Source organism: Monodelphis domestica, chromosome 2, assembly GCF_027887165.1.
Source record: "Monodelphis domestica isolate mMonDom1 chromosome 2, mMonDom1.pri, whole genome shotgun sequence".
Classification (NCBI taxonomy): Eukaryota; Metazoa; Chordata; class Mammalia; order Didelphimorphia; family Didelphidae; genus Monodelphis; species Monodelphis domestica.
In genome coordinates, this window is record NC_077228.1 from 169,215,820 (window position 1) to 169,234,556 (window position 18,737).

The window sequence follows — 18,737 nt, forward strand, 5'->3', positions numbered from 1 at the left end:
ATAAACAAAATTGTCCTGTGAAAGACTTTAGCTATATTTGGCCTTCCTTTAACTAGGCTGGTAGCAGCATCATGATCAGCTTCCATATTTATTGAGTGCCTCCAAGGCATTAGAGTTCTTACCCCCTGAGCCCCAAGCTGTTTCCATTGCCATTCTGATCTTCCTATCAAGATGTTTCCTTCCCCCTCCTCTCCATCCTCCGCCTTTCTCAGAGAAAATCTACCCTCTTCCCAATTGCTGAACATAAACCAGCTTGGCCTTACTGCCTGAGTCATCTTTCCTTCATTTCTCTCCTTGCAGGTCCAAATACGAGGAAGTCCGGAGGTGAGTAAGTATATAGCATTCTCTGCATTCTCCAGATGTTACCCTTTAGTTGTGTTATAGGATTAAAAGGCATTTGGTTTTGAACATCTTTTTTGCCTTCTTTCAAGTTGCTTGTTTGTGGGTGGAATTTACCAAAAATCCAGGATAGCTCTGTATCTCAGTTGTCAATTCCTAAATAGCTTCATGGTCATAAAGATTGGAGGGGTCATCTGTGTCATCCTTCTGCCATTGGTCAGATGCCTGTTATATAATTGATGCTCAGATTCCAAAACTCATAACATTCTTATGTCTAACCTTCCTTTCATGGTTCCAGAGAGCTCCACCTCTATTCAGTTGAAAGGCAAATATGTTCATGATGATAAATCAATTCTTGGTTATCTGAATAAATAGAGAAGTCAATATTAATTAGGAGAGTAGCTAATCCAAGAATTATATCTCCTTACTATGAAAATATGTTGGGTTTGGCAGGGTTTTTTTGCACTAAAGCTGACTGTCTTTCTTAGGATAATATGAAAGTACATTTGCCTTTCCCAAGCCATATTTATTAGGGGGAATGAGTGTGTGTACTCAAGGAATACAGATTCATTTTGCTTCCATGGAAGGAGGAATGTGTTGGAGGAAAGGAGGAAGCCAATCTGAGAGGAAATATTTGCAGCAGATAGTACACACTGTATGAGTAGTTCACCTGTAGATTATTGAGATTTCACTCACGCTCAGAACTTTGAAAAGTTTCATCTGCCAACAGCCTCTCTTCCAAGTCTCTGTTTCAGTGCCAGGGCAGGGAGAGACCTGGCTGCTCCTAGTAACTGGTCTGGCCCCTGACCATAACTGAAACAGGACCCTGCCCAAGCACCAGACCTCCAACTTTCCCACTATATATTTTGTTCCTTTGCTTCCTTATTTCTATGTTCTATGACTGACATTAGTAGCCTTTATTGTAGAGGGTATGAGTGGGGAGGAGATTGTTAACTCCTTCTATTGAGACCTTTAAAGGAAAGATTATATGAACATTTATCAGTGTCATAGTTTTAGAGGGGCTTCATGTTCAGGGACAGTTTGGAACAGGGGAACTTTGAGGTCCCTCCTGACTCTCAAATTCTCTGAAAGCTATAGAAATTGAGATTGATTTACTTCCTTCTGTCCATCTGGAAAAAATGTGAGTTTTTCTCTCATTTACTGTTTCTAAGGGATCCTTCTCAGGGAAGGTGCTGGATCCCTGAGTTAGAGCAATGCCACTGACCTTACCACATGCTGTTAGAAAGCTGAGAAGTTAGCTTTGCAACTAAACGTCCTTAACCATCCCTTATTTTACAGTATTTCGATGGACTTTGCTCTCAACACCTATATGAGCCATGCTGGGATTCGATTTCGAGAGGCCCGGCCCTCCACAGCAGAGAAGTCCCAGACTATTCCTGACAAGGACAAGTGGCTCCCTTTCTTCCCCAAGACTAAGAAGGTGACTTTGATGTTCCTGGTGGTCTTGTACCCAATTAAAAACAGACATTTGTTTTCTACCTACTGTGCTTTAGACTTCACGAATACAAAGAAACAAATTAAGTTGTTTCTTTATCAGTGTCCTCGCAGAACTAAAACTTCATTCTGTTTGGTTAGATAACATGGACTTACAAAAGTATGCACAGTCATAGGAGTTTTTTGTTTGCTTCATGTCTATTTTTTGTTTGTTTATTAACCAGACCTATAATTTCATCGGTATTAGCTTCCTCTCTCAGTGCAGATGTGTGCTTTCTATGCTAGTTAGAGTCTCAAAGAGAGTTACTAAACTATTGAGAAGTAAAGTGCTTACTAGGGTAGATTTCACACAAAAGAGAGTCCTTCTGAGCTGAGCTTCTAAGGAAACTAGAGATTCTAGGAGGCACAGGTGATGAGGTCTTGCATTTCAGGCTTGGGGATCAGCTTGTCCAAGAGGACAGGGACAGGAAACAAACAGCTAGAAGGCCAACTTGCTACATGTTAGCCTGAATAAAAGGCAATGATAATATAATAAGACTAGAAAGGTAGGTGGAACGAACCAGGTTGTGAAGTCATTCAATAGGCACTTATTAAGCACCTGCTATCTTCTGGACACTGAGATAAGTACTAGAGACACAAAATAACAAAAATTTCTAAAAGAGCCCACACAACCTAATGGAGACAACATGCAAACAACTATATACAAACAATAAAGATACACACAAAATAAAATGGAGATAATCTCAGGGAGGACACTAAGATTAAGGACTTAGAAAAAGCTTCTTTTAGAAGGGAGGTCTTTAGCTAAAACATGAAAGAAGCCAGAAAGCTGAGATGATGAAAGAGTTTCAGGCACAAGGTACAGCCTTCAGAAATGTTCTGGGTGGTCTGAAGGTCTGTGAACACCAAATAGGATATTACATTTGATCCCAGAAGTATCACAGAACCATAGGAATTTTTTAAATAGGATTGAGGAGGTACATGGTCAGACCTGTGCCTTAGAAATAAATATAATTTTGACAGCTAAAGGGAAGATAGACTGGAGTGGAGAGAAACTTGAGGCAGAGAGACCAATCAGAAGTCTAATGCAGTAGTTCAGGTATGCAGTAAATTCAAGTGGGTGTTAGCAGAATCAGCAGAGAGAGAATTTCAGTGGGTCATGTTGCAAAGGTAAAATCAGTAGGCCTTCATAACTGATTGGATATGGAGAATGAGAAAGCGATCAGAGTTCAAGATGATATCTAGGTTACAAGCGAGGGTACTCTCTATAGTAATAGGGAACTTCAGAAGAGAAGGTTATGGGGGAAAGAAAATAAGTTCAGTTTTAGACATGTCTATAGAATATCCATTTTGAGATCTCCAAGAGGCATTTATTTAGAGATGAAAGGCTTAAAGTTAGTAGAGAAGTTAGAGCTGGACAAATAGATTCAAGAATTATTTGTATAGTGATAATAAACTGAATCTGTGAGCACTGATGAGTTCATCAAATGGAAGAATTTAGAGGGAAAAGAAAAGACTCCAGACAGAGTCTTGGGGAGTACCCACAATGAGAGTGGGCAAGATCCAGATGAAAATCCAGTAAAGGATATTGAGAAGATAAAGTTTACATTTAATCCTAGAAGTAATACAGTTCTTAGGCTTTACTGAGTTAGAAAATAAGAGCTTGGTCATCCTGCATTTTATTAAGATCACTTTGGTAAATATGTTGAGAATACTCTCATTCTTTTCTTCTGTTTAGTATTAATTCTAAGACAGAAGAGTGGCAAGGGCTAGGCGATAAGGGTCTCTTGCCTAGGGTCACATAGCTAGGGAGTATATGAAGACACATTTGAACCCAGGCCCTCCCAACTCAAGACTTGGAACTTTTCCCATGCTATCCCCTCTTTTTAAAATATAGGCATAATTGTCACCCCCAAAACTAGCAGTGCACATGGACATCTACTATATAGTTTTCTAGTGTCAGTGTTCTTGGTGGGCAAACTGTCTGACAAGTCTTAGTTTTGGGGCTTTCCAAACACAGTCCCACAATGATTCTTTCCTTTTTCAGCAGAGCAGCAATGCCAAGAAGGAAAAGGATGCTTTGGAGGACAAGAAACGGAATCCTATCCTCAAATATATTGGAAAACCCAAAAGCTCCTCTCAGAATAGTGAGTATGCAGGCAGTTTCTGTTTTCCTGAAAGCTGGGAGCTGGCAGTCCCCTATTTCTGTGGATTCCCATCTGTGCTACTTAATCTCACCTCAGGCTACATTTGTTTGAGATTTTTAGAACTAAGAAGGAATCATTTAGAGTTACATGCTTGATTTGAGAATTTTAATTTGATCAGAACAAATAAATAACAGTTTGAATCAGTGGATTCATATGCTCAACCTATGGTTTCCCTTGAGTCAAGAATGTTGTTGGGATGTTGCATATAAGGGAAGAAAAATATTGTCTGATGTCATTAACCTCTCTGCTTACTGCTCTTTTGAACCCTGAGGTATATCCCTGCTCCAGAGGATCCCTAGAAATTTAGGTCATTTTTGGACCTTTGATGGAGTTGAGTCAGGCTCTGAGAGTGTTGCTGGCCTTGACAGTGGCCTGCCTCCTGCCCCCACCCATCCATGTCAATTTTAAGATTGACATGGATGTGTCATTTGTTAGGAAGGAACTGCTGTTCTGCCTTCTGTCCTGCTCCAAGTTAGTCCTCTGTTTGCTCTGTTCTTCTTCTAAGGAATGAATGGAATGAAAGTGTCAGGGAGGGTGAGACAGGCAGCTGTGAGAAAAGAACAAGGGCCTAGCCAACCTTTCTGGCTAAAATTGCCTTTTCAGAGTGGGAAGATGACACAGCCTAGGAAACATTTCTGGGTTGTCTTTCATTCCCCCCCCACCCCCCCTTTTCATTTTCTGGCTTAATGTGTTTTTGGTTTGGTTTGGTTTGGTTTGGTCTCTTGAAGGGATAATTTGACTTTTCATGGTTTGTTTTTGTATTTTTTTGTTTCTTTTCCTTCTGGCATTTCATATCTCCTTGTCCTCTGTGAAGGTAAAAGGACCACTTTTCTTTTCCATGTTCAGCCTTTTTTATTCTTGAATTCTCTCTTTTCTATTGCTTTCCCCCTACCAAGCACTCCCTTTTCCCCAAAAGGAGTTCCCAGCTCCTCAGAGCTCCTACTTTACCCAAGGATTTAGGATTAAGTGCAGTTCCTTCCTCTTCAGTAGCAATATTCTAGAAGTTCTGCCTTTTTACCTGTCCTATGAGCTCTCTTCACCTCCCTCATCTCCTATAAAGCTTTCTTTTTTATTTATTCATTCATTTATTTTTAAACCCTTACGTTCCATCTTAGAATCAATACTATGTATTGATTCCAAGGCAGAAGAGCAGTAAGGGCTAGGCAATGGGGATTACGTGATTTGCCCAGGGTCACCCAGCTAGGAAGTGTCTGAGACCAGATTTAAGCCTAGGACCTCCCATCTCTAGACCTGGCTCTCAATCCACTAAACTACCCAGCTGCCCTCCCTATGAATCTTTCTTGACAAGACTAGCTTCTAAATCAGCATCAAATTTAAGAGATATTCCTGTTCAGAGGTTTCATTCCTTCTGGTTTTCACACAACCATCTCTTTCCTTGAGATTCCAGAGCTAAAATGGACTTTTTTTTTTTTAACTGAATAAGTCTACTTTCCTCTTACCCCACACCCATCATTTTGCTGGTGATGAAGCAGAGAGGGAAAGTCCTACAAATTGGTGGTAGCAGAACCCTGAAGAGGACCCATGAGCTCCCACTTGGGCCTGGGGTATAAAGTGTAAGGTGAGGAATAGCTTCATAATTGGGATTCCAAACTTCCCCATGTCAGTTAGAAATGGAAAAAATTCCTGATATCCATAGGATGATTTCAACAGTACCTGTGAAATTGCCATCTTTGAAGAATATGTTGACTGTTTAATTAATTCGAGTACCTATCCATGTGCAGGAGTACCATGCTGGACATACGGAAGCCAAAAATAGTCTTTGCCTTCAAAGAGCTTATCTTTTATTGGGAGGTTGTAAGCTAAGTTATAGGTAAGTGTATCCATGATAGCATGAGGAGGAAGGAGAGGGAGTGGGTGCCAACCCTTATGGAGATCACTGAGGGCTTCCAGTAAGAGGGGGTCAATGAGGTTCTTGAGCTCAGCTTTGAAGGAAAACAGTGATTCTCAGAGGTGGAGATAAAGACGGGACTCATTCCAGTCATAGCATGTAGGACAGCTTATATAAAAACATTGAGATTGGAGATGGAATGTTAAGTTAAGGGAATAGCAAGTAGGTTTGGTTGGAGTTTATGGTAGATGAAATTAGATGATATTAAGTCTAAAATCTTTGTAATTTATCCTAGATATTTGGGAGCCAGCAAGTAAACATGTTCACACTTACACTTGAAGGAAGATGATTTTGATAGCTGTATGGAAAAAAGGGCCTAAACTAAGTTGGCTAGGTGTAGGTATAGGGAAGGAAACCCATTCAAGCAATTCAGAGGTAGAATCAAGATAATTGATTAACTGTGGGAGCTAATGAAAAGGGAAGATTCCAGAATGGCTCTGAGATTTGTAGAGATAATTTTAGGGTTGTGACTTAAAATCTAAATTAATTGGTCGCCAGGGAAAAATCCCAAATAAAATACCCAAGTCAGTCTGGAAATTTATGGTAATTTTAATTAATATAGAGGGAAGGATTTAAGGAGAAAGAAGGAAGAGGATATAGGATTTCTCTCACCTGGCCTGTGCCAGTGGAAGTTCAAGATCTCCGCCACTAGATCTCTGAAGGAGATTAGAGGCTTCTAAGAGGATAAAGTTTGGAAAGTAAAGTAGAAAAAACTCATCCAGAAACTCACCACAGAACTGGAATTAGCTGTAGCCACACCACAATGCCGAAAGGCCTAGCACGCTGCCACCAGCCATCTCTCTGCGCCCAAAAGGTACCGGAGAGAGGAAGTGAGCCATATATATATATATATACCTTTTACTCTTATGTCCCCTCCTCTATATTTTCATGTCTTACCAATCACATCAGAGGCTTTTTCTCCAGGACTGCCCATTCTTTAGTTCTCATCTTCTTTGATTAGATTATATCTTTTGAGTTACTTAACACTTCTTTGTTAAGTTCACCTTTTGTTAGTTATTTAACCTTTTTGTGATTAATTTAGCCTTTATTGTTACTTAGCACCTTTTTGCATTAAGATCTAAAAATAGACTTAGCTTAAAGTTCTAGCTTCATTACAAAGTAAGAACTAAGTACTTTCATTGTTCAATCAGGAGATTACAACTTTATCTTTGCCATAAAGTAAGATCTAAGTAGGGTGAAGTAATTTAAAGTTCACAGATCGACACATGAGTTAGTGAAAGGATATTGGCTCCCTAATAGCAGCCCCTTTAACAGAAATAGGAAATATGGATGAGTTGTGAGTTTAAAGAGGAAGATAATTTCCTTTTGGACATATTGAGTTTGAAATGCCTGTGTAGGTATGACCAACAAGTAATTGATTATTTGTGCTTAGTGTTCAGAAGAAAAGTTAGGGTTGACTCTAAGATGATGATTGAACCTATGGGAGTTGATAACATCAAAAGAGTACCCCACAGCAGAGCTCTTGGCAGGGATTACTCACATTTTAGGACAGGATATTAATGATAATTCAGCAAAGAGTGTAAAAGGGACAGTTCCACATCTTAGAATGATAGAACAACAGTATAAATGGCTTTTTCTCTAAGGCTAATGTCATGTTTACAGGGGAAATATGTGCTGATAAAGTTTGGATTTCAGGGTCTTTTATGATCAATTGCCTCTAATCAACCAAGATCAGAGTTAAAGTCATCAGAGATAGAGATGTTCTAAAAACTCACTCCTCTCAATGTTAAATAAATAGAACAGATAATGTTATCATTGCAATGTAGCTTCCTTTTTCATGGAGAGTGTTACCTCTCCAGGGAACAGAATGAGAAACTACCAAATGCTGGAAACTTTAGTCTTTGTAGTGGCTTTATTTAATGGCAAATTCTCTTAATTCCCAGAAAGCCACCAGGCATGTCAGTTCTCCTGTGTAAGACTAGAGCATGCCAAAAACCAGACTGAAATAATTTTTAGATAATCATTTCAAATTTTTACTGTCACTATTTCTCTCTTTGGCAAAAAGAATCAGTATTTGACAGAATGTGGTTGGCATTCATTTAGTATGTTTCCTTTTGCCTTGCCCTTCCCATTTCTTTCTACCTGTTTTTAATGTCTTTGTTACTCTTTTGGTCATTAGCACTCATCTGACTCAGAGATCTCTTAGGGTCATGCTTCTTTAATTATTCCCTATTTTTTGCCACAGCCAGGGTAGGACTATCCCCCAGAAGACAGTTTTACTTATACTATATACCTTGTAGGGATAATTTACACTTTAGGGTGGGGTAGAGGGCAGGATTAGCATTAGATTAATTCTCTGCACTCTAATGACTTTTAGTTCTTGAGATGTGCCTTATTGTTCAATCATTTCAGTTGTGTCCCACTCTTTGTGATCCCATTTGTGGTTTTCATGGCAAAGACACTAGAGTAGTTTGCCGTTTTTTCTTCAGATCATTTTACAGGTGGGGAAACTGAGGCAAACAGGGTAAAGTGATTTGCCCAGGGTCACAGAGCTAATAAGTGTCTGAGACCGGATTTGAACCCAGGATTTGAACCCAGGATGATGAGTCTTCCTGATCCTGGAGCCAGTTCTCTATCCACTGTACCACCTAGGTGCCCTAAGATGTGACTCTTGTAACTAATTGACTGAAGATTCTTAGTCCTGGCTAACCCATAAAGGCATCCATGTACACATTTGAGTGATGAATAAACAGAAAACATGTATTTTGAATCTACTTTCCTGGTTGGATGCTGCTGTGGGAATAACTATTAGTTTTTTTAAAAATAATAATTTTGGTTTTTTTTCCAAATTACATGTTGATATAATTTTTATTAATCATTTTCTAACACATTCTCTTCCTCCCATTCCTTCCCTCTCCCCAAGATGACAGGTAACATGACACAAGTTGTATATATATTATCATATAACACATATTTCCATGTCCATCATGTTGTGAAATAAGATATATATCACTATACACTAGAGAAAATTCTGTGGAGGAAATAAAGTTAGGAATAACATGCGTCAGGCTGCATTCAGACCCCATAAATTTCCTTCTCTGGTGGTAGATAGATTTTTTTCATCATGAATCCCTTGGAGTTGTTCTGGATCCATGTATTGCTGATAATAGTTAAATCTTTCCCAGCTGATCATTGTGCTTTATTGCTGTTTCTACGAACAATATTCTCCTGGTTCTGCTCACTTCACTTTGCATTACTTCATATAAGCCTTTCCAAATTTTTTTGTGATTATCTTGTTTTGTTTGCATTTCTTTTTGGCATAATAATATTCCATAACAAGCATATACCACAACTTGTTCAGACATTTCCCCAGTAGATGGACATCCCCTCAGTTTCCAGTTCTTTGCCACCACAAAAAGAGGTGCTTTAAATACTTTTGCATAAGTAGGTTCTTTTCCCTCTCTTTGATATCTTTGGGATACAGACCTAGTAATGTTGTTGCTGGGTCAGACTATTAGCTCTTCACATATATACAGCTATCTTAATGTATGTGGATGAAAAGATGTGAGGCAGAGAAGCTTACCAAATTCTTTTCTATAGTCTTCTCTGGATCAGAGATTTTCTTTTATAATCTTCATAAGGGAAGTAATGGAATTTGATGAATCTGTATTCTATAATGGGGTCTTTAGGAATGTGATTATAAGAGACATGGATTGGTATGGTTATTGTTAGAGCCTGAGCCCTTGGGATATTACTTCCTTCCTTCTTGTTTTACCCATACTTCCCATAAGTCTCTAAAAGAAGAACCATCTGGGGGCAGCTGGGTAGCTCAGTGGATTGAGAGCCAGGCCTAGAGATGGGAGGTAATAGGTTCAAATCTGGCCTCAGACACTTCCTAGCTGTGTGACTCTGGGCAAGTCACTTGACCCCCATTGCCTAGCCCTTACCACTCTTCTGCCTTGGAATCAATACACAGTATTGATTCTAAGATGGAAGGTAAGGGTTAAAAAAAAAAAGGAAGAAGAAGAAGAGCCATCTCTGTATGATGGCCCTGCCCTAATTCCAGAATCATTAGGACCCTTGAGCCAGGTTAGTCAGCCATCTAGAAATGATATCCTTATCTCCTTTCTCTAACATAAGGGTTAGTTAATAACAGTCCTGTTTATGGACAGTATGGGTCTCAATTCTTCTCCCCAGCTCTAACCTCTATGTTTGGCTCTATGCATACTCTTCTGCTCTGCCACCTGTCTTCTTTTGTATTTCTGAAATAAAACAGCTGAGTCTGGCTCAAAAGTAGAAGGTAGATGGCCAGGAGAAAGGTCTCCAGTCCTGGCATAATTCTTTCTCCTTCCCTTGGCTCAAGGCATTTGCTTCTTTATACTTCTCTGCTTTACTTCTGGTAGAGAGAGTTGAATGGGTAGGAGCAGAAAAAAATATCAAGAAACTTTGACCTAAAAGTAATAATGAATTTGAAAAATGTCTGAGAAAAATCAAAATGGTCTCATTTAATAGTACATACAAATGACATATGCAAATATGGTTTTGGCACTTCTGCCTGTTTTTACTTTGATGTGGCCTTCAAGAATATCAAAGTAAAGGTTTCATTCAAGGTCAGCTACTCTTGCTTTTGTCCTTGTCTCATTGGCTGAGAGGAGAAAGTAAGGAATTTAGGATGAAGTCCCTATACAGAAGAGGGCATCATTTACCCAATTTTTGTCTTCTCCCCTGTCCCTAGTCAAACCTGGCAATGTGAGAAACATCATTCAGCATTTTGAGAACAACCAGCAGTATGACTCCCCTGAGCCTGGGATGCAGCGACTCTCAACAGGAAGCTTCCCTGAGGATCTGCTGGAGAGTGAAAGGTAGTAAGTGGCTAGAGGGGCAGGGTTATTGCCTTACTGGACGAAGGATGGGCAGGACCAAGGACTAGTTAAAGCTTTTTCACTTGTGACTTTATTCCTTTACCTCAATTCCCCCTTTAGAGAAAGAAATGAATCAGTGTTTGGTTTGGGTTTATGTGTAATGAAGTGAAAGGGAAGAAAGAATGTTAATAGTCTTCTAAACCCTAGAGGATCCTCTCTAACAGCCCCATGAAGTAGTTACCAGCCTGTGTATAAATACCTTCAGTGATGGGGAGCTCACTGCTTTATAAGCAAGGTCATTCTCCTGAATTGCTGCTTTTGTCATGAAGTTCTTCCTTTATATAGAGCTGAAATCTGCCTTTTGGAAACTTTTCCATTGATTCTAGTTCTGCTTACTGAACAACAGAGAGCAATTCTAAAATCCCTTTCTACATGATACCCTTTCCAGATCATAAATAAAATTGTGATCATAGAATTTTAGAACTTGAAGGGACTTTGGAGATCAACTGTTCCAGCTCTTTCATTGTACAGAAGAAGAAACTGAGGCTCAGAAAGGAAAGTAACTTGTCTAAGGGCAAGTCAAAACCTCAAATTCCCTGGCCCCTCGTGCTGTGGGCTTTATTTCTCTGTAGTTCACTACATTGCCTCTTCTTCAGACTCAGCATCCTAAACCATTCCTCATAGAAAGCTTCGGTGGGCTCAGGGTCTGGTTGGAAATCCTCTGGACATGTGACTAGATGACATAAGTAGACACAGGGAGTAATAATGTTGTAGAAAGAAGAGTGGAGATAACTAGGCTAAGCTGAACTCATAGAGGAAAGGAAGTCTAGGTTGAGACGTGAAGAATGAGCAAGGGATTCTGTTGGGAAACAGTGAGGAGGAAGAAGCTATAGAAGTAGATTAAAGTCAGACTGGAGGGCCTTAAATGCCAGTTTTGGAATTTTCTAGGCAGTGGGGTGCCATTGAGTAGTAGGGTAACACAATGAAAACAGTGTTTTAAGAGAATTAATTTGGGGCTGTGTGGGCCCAAAGGTGAATTTGGAGGGTAGACTGAAGACAGGGAATTCAGTTGGCAGACTATTGCAGTAATCCTAGTGAAAAGAGATAAAATCTTGATCATTGTAACAGTAGGAATAAGTAAAGGGGGATAGATATGAGAGATGACAAAAGCATCACAAAATCGTAGTGTTGGAGCTAGAATCATTTTTTAGACAATTTTATTCAATTTCTTCATTTAAAAAACCAAAGGTTAAAAGAAGTTGACTTGTCTGAAGTCAGATAGTAAGTCATTGGCAGAGTTAAGTCTAGAATTCAGGTTGCTTAATCCACAGCCTAGTATTTTTCCACTATTTCTTACACTGGACTAAATGTTCAGGATACAGAAATGTCTTAGACATATTCTCCATCTTCAAGAACTTAGAACAAAGTAAGTACTTTGATACTCTAGTAGTTCTTTAACCTTATCAGTGTGGCTACTCCCTCCCATGTGCAAATCATAACCCATGATGGCATCTCATCCTGCTTGACTCTTGTCTTTATTCTCACTCATAGTCCCTATATGAAAAGAACTCTACATGCTAAGAGCGTTGCTCTTTTTCCTCTAAGCCTTTTATACTTAAGTGACTACTAATGCAACATCTTGGCTATATATCTGTTGTTATTCTTTGTTCTTTTAAGAAGGCAAGCCCACTTTTTTCTGATGTTTCATCTCTTGAATAATTCTTTTTATGCCTCTTCTCAGGATCATTGACATCTGCCTTCTGATACCCAGTAGTATATCTCTTCATCTTCCTTTGGGTCACTTGCAATTTTGATTCTTTCAAGATTGAAATGTTATTTGGCCCATGTCCATAGAGCATCACTAGAAGAATAGTGTGTTAAAAGTTGGGTTTTTGTTTCAGGAGCAGTTTAGGATGATTGAAAGTGCAGTGCAGTTTTCCAGATACAATTGAGTCTGTTTTTGTCTTCCTATTTGATTCTAAACCCAATTTTTTGCCTTGTCTTAAGTGTTTGCCTGAGATATGTGTCCAGATGGGCTAGAACATGGACACCTCACAAATTGCCTATCATAGTTTGAACAATAAATATTCTTCATCCATTTGGTTTTTCCTGTGTGGATTAACAGATTGAATTCATTTGAGTGGATTACATTAAGAATTTTTATAACATTCTGAGACTGGATGTAAGAAAAATCAGGATAATTATAGTATGAGATAGTATGTGATAAGTACTATATCTTTGGTCTTTGAAGCAGAAGAGGATCAAAAACAATTTGGATAATTTCTTCACTTGTTTTCCTTGTGGCTCCTTATGCTAAGGAAGGAACAAATGAGGAATCTCGGGCTCAGGCTGCTAGAAGGAATTGTATACTCTTAGAGTCCAGCTGGGTGTCTGATGAGTTTGGGGGAATTTGGGGAGCATGGTGGGATCTCTTGAACACAGAGGAAGAAGTTCTGGTATCTTATAATCTATTGAGTATTAGAAACTTGGCATTTAGTTACTTGGTTAACCTGGAAAATAATAGTATTTTTGACAGAAACAGAGAAGTCAGTAAATGGAACAGATTTTTAAAGCAAAGATGATTTCTGCTTTGGGCATGTTAATTTTAAAACATTATCTTAACCCAGGTAGAAATGTCTAATAAGCATTTAGGGAACCAGGACTATTGGAATTTGTCTGAGAGGCTGAAATCTCCAAGAAAAGAGCTTAAAGACAGAGGAGAAGGCTGAACCTTGTCATACACATAAATTTAAAGGGTATGGGAAGTTATAGAAGGAATAGCCAAGGAGATAGGGTCTAGGATAGTATAGAGTAAATGGTAAGGGAGGAAATAATTTTAAAGATAGTCAACAATGCCAAAATGAGGGACAATGAAAAAAAAGAAAAGACCACTAGATTTGTAATTTGGAAGTTATTTGCATAACTTCTAGAAAATACTGTCAGTACAGTGATATAGGTGAAAGCTAGCTAGATACAAGCTGTTAATGGAGACATTAGGTTTCTCATAGAGACGTGTAGCACACATTTCAAAGTGAAAGGTATGCTTAAGGTTCTGAGCTATTCTAAAAGGCACAACCTTAAAAGTCCTTAGGAGAGGGGCAGCTGGGTAGCATAGTGGATAGAGCACCAGGCCTAGAGTCAGAAGGACCTGGGTTTAAATCTGGCCTCAGACATTTCCTAGTTGTGTGACCCTGGGCAGGTCACTTAACTTTAATGACTTGGTATCAGTATTCAGTGTCAGTTCTAAAACAGGAGGTAAGGATTTTTATTTTAAGTGCATAGAAGTTAGATGGATTTCTGGTTTGAATGACTATATTTATCCTCAATAGTTAAAAAACTGACTTTTGAAAGCCACTTGTCTTTGACCCTGACACCAACGGTTTGTTCCTAGTGCTGAAACAATTGATTCATGGGTATTTATGAGAAATGTCTTGAAACTAGGTTAAGTCGAGGTCAGATTTCTTAGAACTAGTTGGTCTGGATGGGTAGGTCACTGCCTAATCCTACGGTGGTTCACACTGGTTAATAAAGGCTACATTTGGCTCATGGCAGTGTAATGTGCTCTGATGGTTCAGGTGCTCCCTAGCTCAAATTTTGAGAGGTATCCAAATATTCATTTGACCTAGGGTACAACATGGAGTACAAATTGTTATCAGTAATGACAGCAGCAGACATTAGACAATGTATAAATGCATAGGAGGAGCTGGAGACCTAGGGCAGGTAGGGGTCAGAAATGCCATCTGTTCTGGGGTCTTAATACAACAGAACACCAAGAAGAGCCACACCAAATCCTCAATGTCTCATCAATACTCCCCAGCCTAGAGAACCAAGGTTCCCTTACTATTTTGAGATACTTTACTCGGGAGATGGAAAAAACAAAAACAAAAACAAGTAGATGCCTAGAAGAGAACTGGCCAGAAGAGAGAAATTATGATATTGTGATAACTTGATCATGGGCAAGCCACTGACCCTCTCTAAGCCTCAGTTTCCTTGTCTATAAAATGGGGATAATAATTCCTATAGGACCTAACTCCTAGGGCCATTGTGAGACCCAAAGGCAATAATGTATGTAAAGAAATTTTCAAGCTTTGAAGTAACTTATAAATGTCAGTTATAGTGGAAGAGAGCACTGGACATAATGAGAAACCAAGGTATGGGTAGGGCGGGGGCAATGGTTTTGTTAAGATACAAGAAAGAAGGAAAGTTAGAAAGCAGTGAGAACTTCCTGACAGGCAATGGCAGAAAGCCCTGGAATAGGCAAGTGAAGAAGATGGTTGCATTTTCTTCTCGGGAGATCTTGGAAAAAGGAGGGTCCCTCTGCAGCTTGCTCCAGAAGAGGGAACTATCCTGTACAGAGGCAGAGGGATGAATAGAAAGACCACACATAATCCTAGGTGAGGAGAATGGTGGTATTGGGTCATCTTGTCCTTGATTAGGGACTCTACTATCTATACCTTCCTAAGATGGGGGGTTTTGGGGTCTTGGCCTACCCCTTTAATCCTTCAGGGTGAAGGACTCAAAGCACACTAAAGGTCTGAACTTGTCTTCCATCATTAGGACTTGCTTTAGAATCTTTGATAGGTCTTAGAGAAGAGTAGATCCTTGATTAGGGCTTTCGTGGGCAAGGGAAGGGAGAGTGGCCTTTTGTGCAGATTAAGAGAAGGACATAATGACCTTTGGCATTCCAGAGTGTCTGCTCCTTTGGGACTAGGTGGACCATGCAGAAAAGGTGGAGGGATTGTCTTCTGACTTCTATGGGATGGTGGGTAGGGAAGGAGAGGGCTGGATCTTGGAAAGTGCAGAGGAGAGAAGTGTCCAGCTGAACTCTCCCCATCTCTTCACTCAGTTCACGTTCAGAAATACGCCTGGGCCGCTCAGAAAGCCTGAAAGGACGAGAAGAGATGAAGAAGTCTCGGAAGGCAGAGAATGTTCCACGTTCTCGAAGTGATGTGGATATGGATGCTGCTGCTGAGGCTACTAGGCTCCATCAGTCAGCCTCATCCTCAGCTTCCAGCCTTTCTACCAGGTGGGTAAATTGAGAGGGTTTGGAAAAGCACATTAAGGCAGTCATCATAACAATTGCCTGGTACTTTGAATGGGATGCTTATAACCCATTACACCCACAGGTCTCTGGAGAATCCAACCCCTCCTTTCACCCCCAAAATGGGACGTAGGTGAGTAATTCAGCATCGTCTGTTCCCCAGCCCTATCCTCTTACCCTCTAATGACTCTTATTTTGCATAGAAGTAATAAGTATGGTCCCTTTCTCCACAAAAACAAACGGAATCCTTCACCACTAACCCTTCATCATTTGCAGGAGCATTGAATCCCCTAGCCTTGGGTACTGTACTGATGCCCTTCTCCCCCACCTCCTGGAGGATGACCTAGGTCAATTGTCTGACCTGGAACCTGAGCCTGATACCCAGAACTGGCAGCACACAGTGGGAAAGGATGTGGTAGCTGGGCTGTCACAGAGGGAGATTGATCGACAGGAAGTTATCAATGGTGAGGACTTCTGCTCTGCCCCTTGACTTCCATCCTAGGTCCATCCTTATTCTTCACTTAGGGCAAGAACTCTACCTGGGCACTAAGAATTCTTGAAGAAAAGTCTGTTGGTTACCTCTGGAGGTTGGGGGTCCATACAGCACCAGAAGGAGGCAGTGAAGTGTAGTGGGAAATGTCCTGAACAAGGAGTCAAAAGAACTGAATCTCATTCTTAGTTAGGTGACTATGTGGCAAATCACTTCCTCTCTCTGGGGTTCAGTTTCCTCATTTATAAAAGGAAGCTGGACTAGATGATCCCAAGTTCTATTCCAGTATAAAAATGTGTGAACCAAAAATGTAGAAAGTCAGGCTGTTCAATAAGGAAAAAAGTTGGGATTGGGAACTAGAACTATTCCAAAGGAAGGGGGAATTTAGGAGAACAAGAAGTTGTGATTCCAAAGCCCAAGGTGACTTCTGCTCTCTCCTGGTACAGAACTGTTTGTGACAGAGGCATCCCATCTTCGGACTCTACGAGTCCTAGACTTAATTTTCTACCAACGTATGAAGAAAGAGAACTTGATGCCACGGGAGGAGCTGGCCCGCCTCTTCCCTAACTTGCCGGAACTTATTGAAATCCACAGTAAGCAACCCCACCTGCTCCAGAGGCTTGTGCCAACCTCTTTAGCTCCATAAAACCAGCCCTTTGTACTTTCCTTTAAGGCACCTCCTGACCTTGTTCACAAACCTTTCATTCATCAAACCAGGTTCTTCTGTTTAATTCCTCATATTCCAAATCTCTTACTTTTGACTACTTCTCCCAAGTTTCCCTCTTTCTTTTTGGCATGTGAAAACCTGGCAGTGAAAGCTGGGCCTTGTGTGTGCCTGTATTTTCTCTCCCTTACTTCCTAGATTCTTGGTGTGAGGCCATGAAGAAACTCCGGGAGGAGGGCCCTGTCATCAAAGAAATCAGTGACCTTATGTTGGCCAGGGTATGGCCCCAGTATCCCTTTCAGAAGACCTGCTGGGGGGTGGGAAGGACTGTTGGGAAACCAAGAGAAAAGTGAGGGCCCAGTTGATGCATGGGAGGAAGAAGGGCTCATTAGTGAATGGATGTCAGGACTAGCTGAATCCCCTTTTTTCCCCCTTCAGTTCGATGGTGCAGCCCGTGAGGAACTCCAACAGGTAGCAGCACAGTTCTGTTCCTCTCAGTCAATTGCACTGGAACTGATCAAGACCAAACAACGTAAGGAGAGCCGCTTCCAACTCTTCATGCAGGTAATGCCTTGTGTCCACTCTTCTGCTTGCTAACTCCCTTCCTTCTCTCTTGTCCCCAAGCCATTCTGCATAGCCTCCATGCTCTTCTCCTGCTAAATAGAACCTTTAAGACTCATGGCTCCCTCCACCAGGACTCTCGTACAGAAGTCTTAATGACTCACCAGGAATTGGGAACCAAATATCTTAGTTCCATCACTCACTCTGTTGTCTGATATTGTCTTGGACCCTCACCCCCACCTGTCTCTGCCTTGACGATATTCCATTTCTCCTTCCTTTCTCCCCACTATGACATCAACCCTTCTTTCTCATTCTTCCTATCTATCCAGGAGGCTGAGAGCAACCCCCAGTGCCGACGTCTCCAGCTCAAGGACCTGATTGTTTCAGAGATGCAGCGTCTTACCAAATATCCATTGCTGCTAGAGAACATCATCAAATACACAGATGGTAGGAATGTGGACCTGGGGAGGTGGGAGGTACAGCCCGCCTGGTATAATGGGAAGAATACTTAACTTCAGGGCAAAAGATTTGTGGAGGGGATTCCCCACTCCACTTTTCTTTAAAAGATTTTATTTATATCTTTTGGTTTTAGATCAACTAAATTTCCCCCTCTGTCCTTCCCTCTCCCAAAGATCCATTCTGTATAACAGAATATTTTTTAAAAGAAAAAGAAGAGAAAAAGCCATCAACTTAATCCATATATCAAAAAGCTCTGAAAACTTTCAGTGTTCCATACCCGTGAGCCTTCCACTTCAGTAAGCAGTGGATAGAGCTGTCTTCTCATATCTTTTTCAGGATCATGCTTGTCCTTTGTAATTTTCCAACATTCATTTTTGATTGTTTTTGGTATCTTGTTATAGTCATTATATAAGCTGCATTCTTGTCTCTGATTACTTCACTCTATCAGTTCATGTAAGTCTCTTCATACTTCTTTGTATCCATTATATTTTCTATTTCTTTCAGCACATAACATGCCATTATATTCATGCACATGATTTGTCTATCCATTCCTCAGCTTATAGGCATCTACTTTACTTCTAGTTCTTTGCTATCACAAAGAGTGCTTTATAAATATTTTGGTGTGTATGGGGACCTTTCTCTATCAGTGACCTCCTTGGATCATATGCCTAAGAGTAAAATCTCTGAGGGAAAATATAGGAACATCTTAGTCACTTGATTTGCATAATTCAAAATTGTTTTCCCAAATGGTTTTTACTAATGCATCACTCCACCATACACCAGCACCAA

At 40.3% G+C, this 18,737-nt stretch overlaps 1 protein-coding gene across 20 annotated transcripts in view; it reads left to right on the forward strand.

Moving 5' to 3' along the window:
- ARHGEF11 (Rho guanine nucleotide exchange factor 11) overlaps positions 1-18,737 on the forward strand; it is a 166,148-nt gene that overhangs the window by 134,757 nt on the left and 12,654 nt on the right. For 12 of the 20 annotated variants that reach the window (XM_056816219.1, XM_056816229.1, XM_056816220.1 and 9 more), the window contains 11 exons: positions 301-324; positions 1,639-1,780; positions 3,842-3,941; positions 10,607-10,736; positions 15,580-15,759; positions 15,860-15,907; positions 16,051-16,238; positions 16,711-16,857; positions 17,127-17,206; positions 17,367-17,492; positions 17,819-17,936. In XM_056816219.1, coding sequence (XP_056672197.1) covers positions 301-324; positions 1,639-1,780; positions 3,842-3,941; positions 10,607-10,736; positions 15,580-15,759; positions 15,860-15,907; positions 16,051-16,238; positions 16,711-16,857; positions 17,127-17,206; positions 17,367-17,492; positions 17,819-17,936 — 1,283 coding nt within the window. The remainder of the gene's footprint in view (positions 1-300; positions 325-1,638; positions 1,781-3,841; positions 3,942-10,606; positions 10,737-15,579; positions 15,760-15,859; positions 15,908-16,050; positions 16,239-16,710; positions 16,858-17,126; positions 17,207-17,366; positions 17,493-17,818; positions 17,937-18,737) is intronic. The other 8 variants (XM_056816225.1, XM_056816224.1, XM_056816216.1 and 5 more) reach the window with 3 other exon arrangements.